At 34.4% G+C, this 17,969-nt stretch overlaps 3 protein-coding genes across 5 annotated transcripts in view; 2 read left to right on the forward strand and 1 right to left on the reverse strand.

The window, feature by feature from the left end:
• Positions 1-10,844, reverse strand: part of Gprk1 (G protein-coupled receptor kinase 1) — a 48,741-nt gene extending 37,897 nt beyond the window's left edge. The window contains exons 1-16 of one of the 3 annotated variants that reach the window (XM_089261933.1): positions 10,458-10,844; positions 8,299-8,486; positions 7,459-7,535; positions 7,315-7,388; positions 7,136-7,237; positions 7,001-7,075; positions 6,527-6,588; positions 6,129-6,180; positions 5,871-6,062; positions 5,641-5,796; positions 5,254-5,580; positions 5,097-5,197; positions 4,816-5,034; positions 4,526-4,732; positions 4,292-4,454; positions 3,840-4,225 (exon numbers count right to left, since the gene is read on the reverse strand). In XM_089261933.1, the coding sequence (XP_089118059.1) occupies positions 4,043-4,225; positions 4,292-4,454; positions 4,526-4,732; positions 4,816-5,034; positions 5,097-5,197; positions 5,254-5,580; positions 5,641-5,796; positions 5,871-6,062; positions 6,129-6,180; positions 6,527-6,588; positions 7,001-7,075; positions 7,136-7,237; positions 7,315-7,388; positions 7,459-7,522 (1,977 nt within the window). In that variant the 5' untranslated portion in view covers positions 7,523-7,535; positions 8,299-8,486; positions 10,458-10,844 and the 3' untranslated portion in view covers positions 3,840-4,042. Of the gene's footprint in view, positions 1-3,839; positions 4,226-4,291; positions 4,455-4,525; positions 4,733-4,815; positions 5,035-5,096; positions 5,198-5,253; positions 5,581-5,640; positions 5,797-5,870; positions 6,063-6,128; positions 6,181-6,526; positions 6,589-7,000; positions 7,076-7,135; positions 7,238-7,314; positions 7,389-7,458; positions 7,536-8,298; positions 8,487-10,457 lie in introns of those variants that run through there. The other 2 variants (XM_089261932.1, XM_089261934.1) reach the window with 2 other exon arrangements.
• On the forward strand, positions 484-3,467 carry mr (anaphase promoting complex subunit morula). The gene is made up of 8 exons (XM_089261931.1): positions 484-660; positions 718-1,207; positions 1,280-1,518; positions 1,593-1,773; positions 1,845-2,546; positions 2,618-2,881; positions 2,946-3,187; positions 3,246-3,467. Exons 1-8 carry the CDS (start codon positions 598-600, stop codon positions 3,444-3,446), a joined length of 2,382 nt encoding a protein of 793 aa, XP_089118057.1. The 5' UTR covers positions 484-597; the 3' UTR covers positions 3,447-3,467.
• A 485-nt stretch (positions 10,845-11,329) lies between the features above and the next one.
• Positions 11,330-17,952, forward strand: IntS1 (integrator complex subunit 1). Its single transcript, XM_030389748.2, has 3 exons — positions 11,330-12,767; positions 12,845-13,824; positions 13,888-17,952. Exons 1-3 carry the CDS (start codon positions 11,426-11,428, stop codon positions 17,770-17,772), a joined length of 6,207 nt encoding a protein of 2,068 aa, XP_030245608.2. The 5' UTR covers positions 11,330-11,425; the 3' UTR covers positions 17,773-17,952.
• Positions 17,953-17,969: the final 17 nt, after the last annotated feature.

Below are 17,969 nucleotides of genomic sequence, written 5' to 3' on the forward strand. Positions count from 1 at the left end.
TTCCATAACTGATAAAATGAATGTTAAGGAACGTCAAAAAGTATTTAAAGTTCATTTTTAGATAAATGAATTGGTCTTTGGACTTTGCCCTTCAAGAAATTATTGACACATATACGTAAACACTTATAATAAATATATACATAAATGAATACATATGTATGTATGGTCCCTATACCGTAACATTAGCAATTCGCTTATCATCTGATATCTATTAGCGTAATAATTCAATAGATCGATATACAAGTTATGGAAGGTAATATTGATCAGAAATGTATCCATGCATTTCAAATAAGGATACGGCCTATCAAATATGGATCCCATGGTTTTCTTAAATCCATAAAGGTTTTGCTATTCTGTTGACACAAGGGCAAAGTTGGATTTTCACTGGACTCGTAGTTCCTTCATTTTTGTTTGTTATCGATATAATAGGGTCTCACCAGTCATTTTATAAGTTGAAGCATTAGTGGTTGAAATAAATGCACTTTGGTGAAAACTAGCTCATTGTCACTATTTACAAATATCGATATAAGATGTTTCGATAAATAAATTGAGAACATTCATACCTAATTCAAACAGATTTGTTTAAGCCAAACAAAAATGTGTGATATAAATACATTGTGGTTGGATGTATTAAAAATATTCCCAATTCTCGGTAGAAAGGTAAGCGGTATTGTAAATTTATATTTTTCAGTGCTACAATCAAGTTAACATTTGCAGATTACATCTCCACTAGAGACAGTAGAAGATGAAGTTTTTGAGAATGTTTACCGGCATCTCGAGAGCTTGGGAACTATTACTACATTAACATCTATTTTAAATTTGGAAATTGAATCTACCATTCGGAATGTACTTGTTCCCAGGTTTTGGAAACACTTTACGCCTACCGAAAACGAAGCACCCAAAGTCAAATTGGATATACCTATAAATACAGCAGCGTTCTCAGATCCAAATGCTTTATACTTCACATTTATTTATGCGATTGATGAGCTATATAATAGCTATGAATGCCTTGAATTAATAAAGCCTCGGCTACTTTATCTGAATAAGAAGCCACTATCGACCTTAAGTTTGGAAAACACCCAAAAGACGCTGCACAATGCATTGTTGGCGCAGTTGCCACCATCGTTTAATAACTTTGTGGGCGATTTTTACAGCATTCATTTTCGTCTATTTACGAAGGATTTAATTTTATCGGTGAATGCACTTGGTATGTCATTTGTTTTATATAGGACATACTTTGTATATTATAGTGTAAGATACTTCTTTATTAATTTGTCAGATTCGGAAGTATTTACTGATTTACCGTGTGCTGGCTGCAATTTTGATCTCGACCAATGCTGCTGCCAGAAGCTAACTGAAATGGTGACTGCGACAAATGTGAAGCTGTTGAAGATGGGCTTGATTGATCGCTTGGCTGGCAGCGCTTTGACAGCGTTGATCAAGTTGAAGATCAAGGAACATATCAACGACACCTGCGTTGGGATATTCGATAGAAGTCATCTTAAGCAACTTGAAACGGTAAATAGATAATTATAATCATCAAATACCTCTAGCTCTGGTAATTTATATAAATAACTTATGTTTTCTCTTAGTGGATCAACGACGTAGTTATGACATGGTTAACTAGCATATTTACTGAATGGAAGTCGAAAGATGGCGTATCTCAAGAGAATATTCCCAAATCGGTTCAATCGTTTAAAGTAAAACTCACATATTTTATGTATGAAACATTTGCACAAAATGTGATCAGTCAATTCTTTAGTATAATTATAGGTAATTTATATAATAATAATATTGTCTCTTTTCTTGGATATACATTTTTGACTAATATCATTTATTTTCAGATTATCCGGACTCTTCGCCAGCCATAGATGATTTAAAGATTTGTATTGAGAAAATTGATATGCGAGTCTATCTAACTGAATCGCTCAGAAGTTCCTTAGAGGCAAGAATTTTGCATCCTGGTGTCAATACTATGGATATATTGACTGGCTACGTTGCAGCAATAAAGGCCATACGCCATCTAGATAACACTGGAGTGATATTAGAAATAGTCACAGCCCCCATAAAAGATTATTTACGAAAACGCAACGATACGGTTAGACGAGTTGTCACTGGGTTAACTGAAGAAGGGCCAACGGATCTCTCTGAAGAATTAGCCAAAGGGGAATTCATAAAATATGGCAAAGATGCTGGAAATAATGAATATAGCAATTGGGAGAACTGGGAGCCGGATCCATTTGGAATAGATCCCAATGTCTTAGAGCTAAACAACTCGAAAGTGATTCGTTCTGCAGATATTATATCCATGGTAGTCGATATTTATGGAAGTAAAGAACTTTTTATGGTGGAATATCGCAATTTGATGGCCGACCGTTTATTATCTCAACTTGATTTTAATTCCGAGAAGGAAATTCGAAATCTAGAATTGCTTAAAATCAGATTTGGCGAATCCCTTCTACATAGTTGTGAAGTTATGCTGAAAGACGTCACTGATTCAAAGCGCATCAATGCGCATATTCATGGCGATGAGAATTCTGATGAGAGTAAGTAAATAAATTTATTAAATTTAGTGATCAGTAAATACAATATTTAACATACTTCTATTCTTATCTAGGTCCATTATTTGATATATCGTCTCTTATTATATCGGCTCAATTTTGGCCGTCATTTAATAAGGAGAGCTTGCAGCTGCCTGTTGAGCTTGAGAACGAATTTAAGAAGTTCACTAAAGCTTATGAGTCTTATAAGGGAAATCGCACTCTCAATTGGCGCACGGTGACTGGAAGAGTCAATATTGTGATCGAAATCGGTGACAGAGTGTTGGAGATGACGGTACCACCAACACAGGCTGTAATTATTTACCATTTTCAGCATAAAAGTAAGAGATTTCCCATGTAACTTATAATGCTTAAAGCTCTTACTAATAACTTTTTTATTTATAGATGAATGGAGTTTGGAAGAACTAAGCAGCCTTATCAAGGTGCCCCCATCAGCGCTTAGGCGACGCATTAGTTTTTGGCAAAATCATGGCCTGATCGCTGAAATAGAACCGGGAGTTTTTGGGCTTTTGGAGAAAGAAACTGAGAAAACACAATTCGAAGATGTTAACATTACAGATGCGGACGAGGAGGACTTGGAATCAGCTATGGCTTCGGCCAGTGATCAGCGGGAAGAGGAACTTCAAGTAAGTGAAATTTGACCGAATTAAGGAAATTTCATTGAGTTACTTATATTTTGTCTAGGTTTTCTGGTCTTATATTGTTGGCATGCTTACAAATTTAGATTGTATGCCAATCGATCGTATTCATCAAATGCTGAAACTATTTGCTTCGCACAGCGGAGGAGTTGAATTTACCCAAGACGAGCTAAAACACTTTCTGCAAAGGAAAGTGCGCGAGCACAAACTTTTGTTTTCTGGTGGAGTTTATCAGTTGGCTAAATAAACGATATCTATTTACTGTTTATATTATTCATAAACTTTATTTATATTTGTCAGCGTAACTGGTTTTAGTTTGAAAAAGTAGAAGACCGTAGGGATAAGTAATAGACTAATCACAGCAGGGTTCAGCAGAGAGCAGACATTGGAAGTGAAATAAAGATATTCTATTATCATAAATTGAGCATTCTTTATAAGAACCGGATTGTCAATAATATTACAAATACAATCTGCTCGTATGCTGTTAGGTAGTTAAAAATGAATTGGGGACTTTTAAATAAAAATAATTATAGATTGTGTGCATTTAAAACATCCAGGGTTTTAATAAAAACAATATTACTACAATTTACATATAGGTCATTACAGTTAAGAGACTTATGAACAAATAAGACAACAGAAATGAAGTATTTCTATGCATTTATTACACAGTTTCTACAAATTCATCAGTACGCATAATATTATAATGTGATTTTACAAGATGTGTTTTATTAGGATTTCTGTTAGCATTTGTTTTATGAGTTTCAAAGCTGGAAACCTATTATATGTTTTTGTTTTATATTATTATTTTCTTTCCTTTTAAATAATTTGCATTAGAACTAGTATTTAATTAGATCCATTTGACGATTTTGTAGAACAGTTCCCGCCCAAAATGTACATTGATTTGTTTGCGTCCCGTTCACTACCATAGATTTTTCCAGCTTTTTTAGCCATCGATCCTAAAAGATCTTGCGACATTTTGTGGGCAGATCTTAATGACAACGCCCATTCCTTCAAACCAATTTCATCCTATAGAAAAGTTGTTTTTATTAAATAGATATTCGATAGAAATTCTTAAACGAAATATATAATTACCGAATTTGTCAAAATAATTCTGCCATCTCGGCTGCCGTCATTGACACGAATTTGAATACATTGTTCATTTTTATAGTGAACAAAGTCAGATGAAACATCTTCCACTTGGTCCAAGAAAATAAGTTCTGGCTTGTTATTACCACTCTCGGAATACAATTCCAAGCTGAATAAAATAAAAAGTAAATATGTTTACATTTGGTTAGCTGAAATAAATAAAATACACTTATATCATACCGATTTGGATATAGCTTGGCATATTTAGTTTGCCATAATGATGCAAATGATCCGCCTAATTTTTTAATGTAACCATGTAATATGCAATCTGATTCTTTTTCATCTGCATCGAAATGTTGTTTTTGTTTAGACTTCTTCTTCTGCTCTATTTTGTCAGTTTCCGTGTTTATTGTTTCGAATACCGTCTCAGCTACTTCCTGTTGCCACCTAAGAAAATAAAGGATCCAAAGAATATGTATTAAATTGTCATATTATTATATATTAAAGAGTTTCTTTTGACAATTGCTCACCTTTCGGATATAGTTAATGAGAAATGCTTATAGAGATCCTGATCATTGTCATTTAACTTAATACCTTTTGTGTCTTCTTCATCAAAGGAGCCAATATCAAAGGCATCCGCCGCATTCACCTCGCCTCGAGGCGGTACCAATGGTGGGGTGTATTTTTGGATATAAACCTGATGCCAGTCAATGCCAGAAAAGAAACTATGCATTTTAACTTCATCAGCGCTGAAAAGGAAAAGGGAAATAGTTTGAATATGAAAACATTTTAGTTGACCCTTGAATTTTACCCATTCCCCATGCAGCCGAGACGTTTTGGCACATCTCTTTGAAGAAGCAATTCCAACAGATTCCTTAATTCTGCTGAAAATGAGTCCGGAAGCTCAACATTCTGTGGAATGAAAAGAATTTAGTAATTAGAACTTGTATTAATTAACATTTTCTTACCATGGTTAATGTCATTCTGTCGATCTCATGCTTATCTTTTGTTTTATGTTGTCGAAATGGAGAATGTCCCTTTAGCAGCTTGTATAGCATGCAACCAAAGCTAAACCAGTCTGCGCATGAGTCGTAGGATGTTCCTTTCGATAATACTTCTGGTGACATATATCCGTGGGTGCCCACTGAAGCGTGGGGCTTCTTTTTGGAATAATCGCATGCTAAACCTAAATCCGATATTCGAATGTGACCATTTTCATCCAGCAATATATTAGCAGGCTTCAAATCGCGGTACACAATGCAGCGCTTATGCATATGCTCCAAGCCCAAAATAACCTAAAGAAAAGAATATAATTAGCAATCCATATATATTTGTCTTATCGATTTTGCTATTACCTCGGCTGCGTAGAATTTCATTTCATCTTCGCTGAATACTCCATGCTGTGATAGGTGGTAATGCAAGTCGCCGCCATTCATTAAATCTAATATAAAACATAATTTATCCGGGGTGTGAAATGCATATGTCATGCACACAATAAAAGGGCAATCAATCTATATTAAGCAAATGAAATGGACATTAGTGCAACAGCAATTATATATATATATATTATATTATTGTAACTTACTCCTGTACTAACTGCTTGTAGCATATTGCGCTCGTTCAATGCCAACATTTCGCCTTGTTTCATTTTAATACGCTTCTTGTCTAAACATTTCATTGCGTACATTTTGCCAGTATCGGCTTTTCGACAGCCGTAGACCTCGCCAAAGCCACCACGACCAATTATTCTATGTACGCTAAAGTCATTCATTGATAACTGAAAATAATTATGCATTTACTTTCATTGTGCTTTCAAATTATATAAAATAGTTTATTTACATACTTGTATATTTAGCTCCAGGTTCTTCCATTGGCAAAATCTTGTAAATTTGTCACTGTACAAATATCAAAATGGTATTAAGTAATGTAAATTTTGTATGTTATAAAATTAATATAAGGATTGACGCCCAAGTATATTCATAGTTCGGAGTTGATCTTATAATTTTCAATAAATAAATAAAATAAATTTAATTTGGAATACACGACTATCCAAATTGAGTTTCCCATAGTCTGCCATATTTATATTCTTTAAATGTTTTTATATTATATTATTCAATATTTCAATTTTAATATATACAAAATTTAGGATGTTTTCTTGCTCAACTTTATTGCTACGAAGTTAGTGAATAATAGTTATATTATTGTTTAAATTTATTTCAAATAATTTTAAACAATACATACCTTTCCAGAAATTTTTTGAATGGTTTCCCTTTAAGCTGACCAAAGATTTCTTCCATGTAGGGCTGCAATAAAAAATAATTACTGATTACTTAAAATTCGAAAAAATCGAATGTGCACTTTCTAGGTATAAGTAAATATTAAACAGGAAATAAAATAAAAATCATACATTCGTAAAATTTAATTCAAAGAAATTCTGAACAGCCTACATAATAGCAACCAAAATAGCTGGATATTTATGCCCGTATGTTACGATGACGTCAGTATAAAGTTTTCTAATGCATATATGGTTGAGGTATGGTTTCTATGTTTTATTCGAATATGTGTAAATAAATTGGAGTCATTCAAAAAATTCCATTGAAGTGATTGGTTTTATTATGTTTTTTTTGGAATGTATATAATATACTCTGAACGCTACGCTAATACTTTTCTTTAAAAACGATAAATATATATCTACAATTTTCATTAGATACTTACTTCAAATAAATTCACAGGAACTTCATTTTTTAATAAATACTTTTGGACATTTGCAACGGCATCTTTGGAGTATTCCTATTTAAAATATAATAACAAACATATAACTTCAGATTTCCGCATGCCTGGAATACCTACATAAGTATGTGACAGCATTTCTTCCATTATAAAATTATCATAAATTTCTCTGGCCAGTTTTTTTCGCTCGTCGAAACATTCTGTTTTCTCAAAATTCTTAATCTTTAAGGTAAAGTATTCAAGAATATTAGTTAGAAATATTGCATATATATTCATAGATATTTAATTATTAGTAATACCTGCTCATAGAACTTCAACTGTTGAATTGGCTCTTCAGAATCATTCTCACAGAAATCCTTAAACAACAAGTATCCTAGGACGAATTAAAATAGTAATTGATTATTATCGGCCAGATTGTGATCTCTTAAGATTATTATAAGTACCTATAATCTGATTAAAAATGTTGTGAAAGTTGAGTTGATTTTCCTTTTCAAGGTATTTGTACATAACGCTTCTAACGCTGTAAAGAAGATTTATACAGTTTAAGTACAGCGCTATGTAGAAATAAAGAAGTTATTGAGGATATGTTTGATATTCGAAGGGTAAATTCCAATATATCTATTTATCATTTAATGAGGTAATAAAGGGGATATAAAATATATAATTTATATACAATCTCTGTATTTTAATTTAGGTCTTCAGTTTGTTCAGTATAAAGTCTTTCTATTGTTGAAGAAATTCTTCCATTTCCCTACATCATTTATAATAAATTTATTGTATTTTTATATTTTCTCAAACTAATTGCCAACATGCTCAATGAACGCTTCACTACCACTTTGTGTTTGAAATAATATATGGCTAATGATTCTGCATTACTTAATCGTGTTTTCAGCCTCGCACGGCCAGTTTTCAAAGAAAACTTTGATCGGTTCGATTCAATTCACTGTAGCGATATAAAATGTTTATATATGTATTTTGTTTACAGAACTCAAATCGGTTATTTTATACCCAATATCACATATATCATTCTCTTAACTGGCACAGTTTCTCTTAAAGCACAAGCAAAAAAATCTTGCGTTATTGCTATTACTAATTAATCGGGAATACTAGACTAATACTTGACTTTCAAATGGAATGCAAATCTCAACAAATATTATTAACGAAGGCTTTCTGTTTCCAGCAGCTTATAATTTATAACTTAACTTAAATTATAATAGATTATATCAATAATACTAAAATACAGAAAAGTGTATGGATATGAAATGAAAAAACCAATTAATTACATCTACATCTGTTCATATAGCTCATTTTGATAATAGATCCGCATCCCAGCTTCCAGCCGTCGAGCTCCTCATTTAGGAATTTTTGTAGACTTTTTGGGAAAGTAAATGAAAGCGTTTATCGATACAAAATGCATTGGTTTTCGCATGCACTCGTGTAATAATATCCTGTCTGTATAACTTTGCGAAAACTAAAAAAAAAAATATCAAAAAGTGGGGAAAAATCATATTTAAATATAGAAACAAAAAAGAAACATGATAGATTAACTACAAATCAACTACTTTTATAATCTATTCGTGGGAAATTTCGTATTTTTGTATTATTAGCGTGAAAGCTGACATTTTCTATAGGAATAACATTCAAACAAGCATAAACAGTTAACATAAATATATAATGCTATATGACTGACTGTTAACTTCTTCTGCTCTGTTGTTTTTAGAGAGGATGGCTAACATAAATAAATAATGTTAAGCTACTGTTAACTTGACTTCATATAGACTCACTTCTCATTTTCACTACACCCTATATATGTTCATATTTTTACTAATATTGATCAGCTTAAGCTATCAAGACTTCCACATTGGGTTGACATTCCACATTGGTTGTAAAAAATTCTATTTTTAATTTAACTGGCTTTACTACTGCATGCACTCATTGTAGCTTTCGTAATTACGGGCTCAATCAAGCGCTTTGTGTTATATCCGAACTTTCTGTCGTTATCATTCAACTGTTTATTTATCTAAATTTATACATTCATATGTTTCGCAGCTCGGACTTTAATCATTTACTGTTAAATTATTTATAATAGTCGCTCAGTAGATTACACTTAATGCATATAGGTATTACTGAATAGATAAGCTGACCATGCTGAATATGAATCATTGGCAAAAGTTTCCAGTAAAATAGTTCACTTCAGAGAGGGAAAAACAAATTAGAGGGGTGCCAAGCGAAGGGGTTTATAGAAACTATACGATGATTATCAATTATCATAAGTAAAACATTTGCCTTTAATTAGCATTAGAAGATGATTATTAATTAACATTAGTAAATGATTTCTTTTTAATTGTTATGGCAATTAAATGAGTTTTTTATTGAGCGTGTTAATAAGATCCCCATGGAGCTTCAATCGGACCTATAGAATCTATATATACAATATAACATCGGCGTAAGCAGTAGAAATCGCAATCGAAAATAATCCGTAATAAAAAATTTGTTGTTTTTCATATGCTTTATGTATGTAAATATACACAAAAGTTCAATAAACCCATTATGGACGGAATTGAAAGAAACCGGAAGTTAATAAAATTGAGAATAGTAAAATATATGTATCATAGCAAAATGTCAGACCATCAGACGACAGTGGGCTATATTCAGATTTGACTCAGAGGCCAGGACACCTGCCAGGACAGCTGAGTCGCTATAGGACAAATCAAATTATAAATGCAGTTTTTTCTGTTGATTTCTGATGAAAAACAAAAACATTTTGTTGCCATTTCCATTTATGCATTTGCATACCTAACTGACTTCATGCCTACAGTGTTTAATTAAATTAATTAATATACAAATTCCAGTACATGTGTGTATATAAATTGAATAATATCTATATATAGAATGCTTTTTTCCTTTCTTTCTTATATGTATTCACATTTTTTTTGTTTTGTGTTTTTTCTACTGCTATATATGTATGTCTACTTATACAATTATATTTCGTGGCCAGACTATTGATTGGGTTCTTTTCAAAAAATCAAATCATTTCAAAGGTGTATATACAATTTGAAAACATACAAATGTACACATTTACACATAAACATATGTAAACAAAATAGCCCTTTTATGTATACTCATGTGTGTATACCTACATACATATATAAATATATATTTATATATATACATATATAGATATTCATTTATGCATGTATATATATTTATATGTATATGTGCGTAATTCTTTTTGAAGGTGTATATGCTGATTGATTTAGTATTTATGTGGATTTTCTAACATTCTAGTAGTATAATAATATTTCTAATTATGTTTACCCAAATGGGTATGTATATATTTACACACATTAACACATTTTATCACACACACGCATACACACACATCTACACTTATTGACATATATATGTATCCCTATTTGAATAAATACATTAAAGTGGATACCTGGGATCTGGTAAAATCAACTTTTTACTGGCTCTTGCTGCTGGCGTGCATTTTGATTTTTCCATTGCCATTAAATAGCTGACATCAGCTAAAACAGCCTCTAAATCTGCCATTTCGGTAGTTTTGTACAATATGTGTTGTGTTTACGTTTTTAACACGTTTGGTTTAGTGAATTGATTAACTCTATGGCACAATTATGAGTTTTTCAATAGTGTAAGCACCAAGGATATATATATATATATCACTTAATATTTTATTGTTATTTCGCAACTGATTGTTAGCAAATTAAATTAAATTTAGCTGCCCGAGCTTAATAATATATATCTTGTTTTGAACACGACTTTGCAAATGCCGTTTACTCATGCGTATACAGTAAAAGTATTTTAGCATATTCGTTACTTTCCGTGAATACTTTGTAAAAATAATTGTATCGTTACAATCATGCAATAAGTGAGGTTTAACAGAATTATTATCACAGTATACTTAACTTCATGCACTATGGTAGTGCTTCAAGCTACATATATGTTATTGAATTGTTTAAAAATTAAATTGTTAAATATCGTATTCAGCTTGGGATAATAATCATAATATGACGAGACAAATTTTATTCGTGTGTTAACAGTGTATTTGACCTTTTTGAATAATGACAACATTTGCTTATAAATTTAAGAGATGGATAATCAATAAAAAAATAGGTACAGTGCAAAGAATTAATTTTAATAAAATTTTATTAATATGTTCTAATATTGCTAAGTAATTGACTTAATAATAGGCCCATTTTATTATTTTTAATTATCCATATTTTATTTGTTCATGTAACTAATAAATACCTTAGACAAACAAAGTTGAGAACTCAACCAGACATTCAAGAACTAGTTCATATTCTCAGAAGAGTTAGTCGAGCAATGTTTTCATTCTCATAAAGAGTGAATTTCGTTGCGGCACAAGTGTAAATAAGAGGATTAATTATGGATCGAAATAAAACAAATGCCCCAAATAGGGGCCAAAAGAAAGTATTGCTAGGTGCCGAACTCTTCGCTCTCGGTACCAAAAGTGGCCGCGATGATTCTAAATCAAAAATATTACCAATAAAAGGAATGCCGGGCTCCAGTGGCAGCTCGACTGATAGAAAGAGAGAAGCTTCAACGAGTCTCGGAAGTCATCCTAGTAAGAGATTTCGAGTTAGCCTTAAAGACGGATGCCCCGATCTGGCTACAACAACAGGAGTTCCGCACTACGAAATATGGGAACAAATCGCCGAGGACTGCGATTTGTCTAATGCCATAGAAACCATATATGCAGCGATTGAGCAAAACGACAATGAGCTCGTTGTGCGCCTTATTTGTGGAATCATCAGGCACGCGACATCGAGAGATGCATCCAGATCTAAAGTGGACAACGTAGCGTACTTAACCTTGTTCTACCTGGCCAAAGTGCATCCACAGTTCTTTAACAACGATGTCATTGCCTACGCACTTTTGTCCTTTCTGCGTCGTGAGACTAATGTCAAAATGCGCTATAATATTAATCTTCACGTCCTCTTTACAAACTTACTTACAAGAGGTTTTTCCGATATATCTCAGTGGCCAGAAGTACTGCTGCGTACGTACGTGGATGATGCTGTCAATGAGCGATTTTGGGCAGACAACGATTACTGCGCGCCGCTGGTTAAAAATATTTGTGCGGCCTTCAAAACGCGAACTCCACACTTGAGTCTGCTGCGATGGGACGTGAACACGACCGTAGCAAGTGGGCAATCGCATCGTGAAAACTTCACTGTAGACGATGATTCGGGTGACAACTCCACTCAGAGTCTGGACGCTAGCCCGTACCTGGAGGCTGATCAGGCAGCCGATGCCATTTGCTCCGTAAAGTCCAGATTTGCAGACAGTCTTGTGCAGAAACTAGTGAGTGATGCGATTCGAGATCAGCTAAATAAGCGCCAGCAACAAGACAATTATACAAGGAATTTTCTGAAATTTCTTTGCACCACTTCGGGTATCGGAGAGGTGCGCTGCCTCAGCATCTCTCGCCTGGAATTATGGATACATAATGGAAAGCTTGTCAAATTCGCCCAGCAACTATTATCATATATATGTTTCAATATCAAAGGCAAAAACACCCAAGACAACGAAGTGCTTCAAGTGTTGGTAAAAATGCGACTAAAAACCAAACCACTTATTAATCATTATATGTCATGCCTCAAGGAAATGATACACCTGCAGCCAGATATCTTGAGCACCATCATGAAGCTTGTCGTGCAGAATGAGCTCTCAAATACAAGAAATCCAAATAATATGGGAATGCTTGGTAAGCAAATATTCAAATAATATATTTAGTAATAATAATTATAATAAATTAATTATAATCTAAAAATCCCTTTACAGCGACGATGTTTCAGACATCACCAGATCAGTCGGCAGTTACCCTAGCGGAAATATATCAGGAATTTCTACTGCAACGCGATGATTGTTTGAGGACGCTGCGCGTATTTCTACGGGAGCTTGTACGAATGCTACGCTTCGATGTGAATCTTGTGAAGTTTTGTAAAACCTTCTTAAGTGAACGAGAGGAGTTGACTCAACAAATTGAGCAATTTGATTTCAAGGAGAGGATATTTCATTCTGTGGTCGACATTGTTTGCCTTTGCATGTTTCTGTCGGCCACGCCACAGGCGCGCGAAGGCAGTTTATCGCTGAAAACGAATCGTGATGTGAAAAATAATCAAGCGCTAATACGACTCTATAATCAGATGTCACAAATACAGTTGGATTCAGTTTCCTGGATGTACGAGACAGTGCCAAATCTGTATAAAATCCAGGCTGCAGAATATCACCAGGCTTTACACAAGTTGCTCTTGCTTGACAACCCGGAGCAGTATTCGCGCTGTGACCAGTGGCCATCGGAGCCGGAGAGGGGAGCCATATTGAGAATAATATCGGAAACTCCCATTCATGAAGAGACTTTACTGAGAATTATATTGATAGGCATAACAAAGGATATTCCATTCTCCATCGCAAACACATTTGACATATTACTGCTGGTGATAAAGCGGGTCTCCGGAATGAAAGCCACCGATTTTCCAGCAGTTCAAGCGAATAAATTCGACATCATTGACTTTCTGTTTAGCATGTCAGAATATCATCATCCGGAAAATATTCAGTTGCCGGAGGACTACGAGCCCCCAAAACTAGCGATCATTGCGTTTTATTGGAAAGCCTGGCTAATATTATTAATGATTTCTGCCCATAATCCTTCAACATTTGGAGCATTTTGCTGGGATCACTACCCCACGATGAAACTCCTAATTGAAATATGTATAACAAATCAATTCAACAGTTTTGTTTCCAACAAGGATGAATTGCAGGTAAGCAATGTGAAATAATTATTGAATTTAGATTTTCTACAAGTTTTCGTCATTTACTTTCAGATAATTACTGTTGAAAGGGATCACATTCTTCAATTTGAAACATATTTGGCCGCGCAAACTTCTCCACATGCTGTAATCACTGAGGAAAATGCAATTTTGATTACCCAACTAATGCTAATGGATCCAATGGGAACGCCAAGAAAAGTACCAAGTTTAGTTCTAGAGCAACTTAAGTTTCTTAACCAAACGTACAAATTAGGGCATTTGTTCTGTCGCTGTCGAAAGCCGGACTTGCTTTTAGATATCATACAACGGCAAGGCACAACTCAATCAATGCCTTGGCTATCGGACTTAGTTCAGAACAGCGAAGGCGACTTTAGCCATCTGCCTGTTCAGTGTCTTTGTGAGTTTTTGCTATTCAATGCGCACAGCATTAACGAAGAGAACAGCCGCGATAAGGAGTTGGTTGACTTTATTAGAAATCTAATAATGGATTCCACCTACGACAATCACGTTGTTTGTGAAGTGCTGGACTATATATTTAGGCGCTTGTCCTCAACAGTAAAACAGTCTAGAGTCGCGGCTTTATCTGGCTTGAAAATCATCTTCAAAAACTCTGGCAAATATGAAAACGAATGGCTATTGAAATCAATTCAACAAATTCCACATTTCTTGGAGGCCAAAATGTACATTATTCCCCAACTGCGTGCAGCGTGCCAAGTCGAAAATTGTCCAGAACTTATTATGGCGTATATTCAATTTATAACGAAACATACCCTTAATGATCCTGTTAACGAAATGCTGGATCATGTTATAGATATGGCACAATTAATTGTTGAACGCAATACGATGTTTCAACATATTATAATATCGCAAGAGGACTACAATCTTAACCCGGATGAGAACCGAATTCAGACATTGAAATGCTTGTTCGTAATGTTCAACAACTACATTATCAAATTGAGAGAGTTCCATGAGCCCTATGAATGGACAGAATATCCTGATTTATTGATGGTCCAGTTTGAAGACGGTGTGCAACTGCCGCTCCATATAAACATAATTCATGCATTCATTATACTCCTAACATATTCGAGCAGCAATATGCCCGAGTCTATACCAATTCTCGATTATTGGTTCCCTCCGGGTCGACCAGCGCCGGTAGCCTTCTTGCCAACAATGCCTCAAGAACAAATTCAGCTGTTACCAGATTGGCTGAAACTCAAGATGATTCGATCATCAGTCGATCGTCTGATTGAAGCAGCTTTGAATGATCTGACACCGGATCAAATAGTGTTGTTCGTTCAAAATTTCGGCACACCGGTAAACTCAATGTCCAAACTATTGGCAATGCTCGACACTGCGGTATTAGAACAGTTTGATTTGGTTAAAAACGCTATACTTAACAAAGCCTATTTGGCGCAGCTAATTGAAATCCAACAAGCCCGAGGAGCTAAAAATGGGCATTATACTGTACAGGCACTGGACTTGCATTCACATTCTCAAACGGTACCCGATCTGCCAAAAATAAATGCGTACACTCAGGAAGTCTTTCATCTAAGTAAATTCGATCCAGACTCTGTTCAGAACGTCAGCAACAGGAATACCGAAAAGGAGACCGTACAAATTCTACTTAAAAGTCCGAATCAGAATATGATTACGACTAACAACTATCGCAATTTAATTCATAATTTATTAGATCTGGTCGTTTCTCCAATGTCAAATGATGCAGATTTCATAACCTCAATATGCGAGGTTGTCAATGCGTCATTGTTGGACTATACACGTGCCGACACAATCAACATTAACACAAGCCGTGGTGCCTCGACTTTGCTAAGAGCATATTTCAGCTGCAAGTTGCCCACTGATAATTATCTCGTTATTGAAAAGAAACTAAAGCAGACCATTCGAATGTCAAATCAGTTAGGCTCATCTTCGCAACAGGTTTTCAAAACAGAACTATTTTTAGAAAGCCTATTATTTATGCTAAAGAGCTCGTATCAATTATACTTTATCAAACGAAAATCGCAAAGTTCTCTCCAAGCGACAAAGAAAATAGTCCGAGAAATGATTGAAGACTTTGAAAATCTTAGTAATGATAAAACTATTAGCGACAAAGTCAATTATAATATTTTCAATAATGGATTATTCATAGATTGGCTCGCAGAGGCAGATCCTGAAATAGTATGCACAAAACTATTAAAGGAAAGTTTTCTATTTTCCAATTCCTGTAGGGAGTTTAGATTTTTCCTTTTATCGCTTATTAATCATCAAACCAATTGGAGTACCATCGAGAGAATTGCGAAGTGCCTATTTAAGGATTATAAACTTGACTACGATTTCAGTACCGTGCTAAACTATTTTGAAGCTCTGACTACAAATCCGAATCTGTGGAAAGGCAGAGATAAGTATATGTCGAAAAATGTGTTACCAAATTCATTCTTTAAGTTGGAGCCTTCTGAGCTAGAGGCCTTCGTACACTTTATTTTATACGAAGGAATCTCAGAGGTAAAGAATGATACAAATGGAAACTATGACTTTAAATTGTGCTCGCGAATGAATCTTTTGTTTAAGCTGACGGAAAAAAACAAAAATCTAATGGTGAAAGTAATAGAGTACGTGGAGATGAGTCAAGTTACAGATCTATTGAAAAACAAAATCTTGCAACAGCTCTATATTATGTATCCACGTATCAAGTTTATTAAGAACTGCAGCGCTGATGTGCAAAACAATAAGCTGCAGAGCTTAAAGGGCTGTCAAGCTGATAAAATAGCAAATAATTTGATAACGTGCTTGGGAAGTTTGGTAGCCAAGAAGGACTTTGAAACATTATCAGCTGATACCGAATTGCTGCTTCGAAAGCTGGCTGCGTCGCATCCTCTTCTGTTCCTTCGCCATTTGGGCGTATTATCGTCCGTTATGCAAGGCAGGGGACAGAATAGCATGAAAGCTTTGCGTGAGGAATATCATTTCCATCGTTTCGTACAGATATTACGAACTCTGGAACTGCTGCAGCCAATGATTTTCGAAGATGCCTATAAAAATGAGACTCAAAGAACCCTCTCGTGCTATTTCATATTCTTTAAGCATCACAGTTCAGTGAAGGAGGCATGCCAAATGCTTGTGAAATTTGTGCAAATCTTGCAATCATATATCAATGTTAATCCTTCAACAGCATTGCAATTTATTGAGCAATATGTCGGAATTTTGACAGAATTAGCAGCCAGATACACCTCTATCGGAAAGCTGCAAGCACTTGTGCAAGCTGTTGCTCTACTTCAGCACAAGACGAATACGTGCTTAGAATTGGATGACGAGGAAGTGAAGGTGGAATATGAACTAGATGGACATTCGGAAACAAAACCAATTACTAATAAAAATGTTGCCAATGAAATTGACTCGTTTGAGGGCACCAGTAATGCTCAGGATGTCTGCAGGAGTTCATTTTCGGTTATGACTCTCGGGTCTTACAGCAAGACGAATTTCACTGATGTTTCTCCACATATTTTGGACCTAATCAAAATAATTAAACAATCCAATATTGAAGAAGTGATACTAGGCCCTCTGCAGGAAATGGAATGTCTGACTTCAAAGCGATTTGTGTTTATCAATGAGTTGTTTGAGCGTCTCTTAGAGTTAATATTTTCGCCAAGCGCTCAGATACGATCCATTGCCTTCATTATATTGATTAGACATTTAAAGCACAATCCAGGAAACTCAGATATCAATCAGTGTACTTTGAACGCCTATATCCAATGTTTAAGGGATGAAAATTCGTCCGTAACAGCAACCGCGATTGACAACTTGCTTGAAATATGCATATTGTTACAAGAGCACGCGGTTGAAATCTTATGCGTGGCATTTTCTCTTGGCATTAAATCTTGCCTTAATACAAACAATCAAATACGTAAAGTTATGCAAACATTAGTAATTCAGCATGGATATTAATGTTTCTAATTTCTTTCAAATATTACTTATATGGTAATATGTTAATATATCCTTATATCATTCATTTATACGGAAATTATCATATTGAGAACGGAAATGTAATAAAAATACTGTTTAGACTTTAAGTATTAGAATATAAGCTTTAAAATATATGTAAATTGTTTAACACAAGCAATAAGAGTGCGTGAATTACTTAA

Source organism: Drosophila navojoa, chromosome 5, assembly GCF_054131105.1.
Source record: "Drosophila navojoa isolate 15081-1374.11 chromosome 5, UAZ_NAV_1.0, whole genome shotgun sequence".
Taxonomy (NCBI): Eukaryota; Metazoa; Arthropoda; class Insecta; order Diptera; family Drosophilidae; genus Drosophila; species Drosophila navojoa.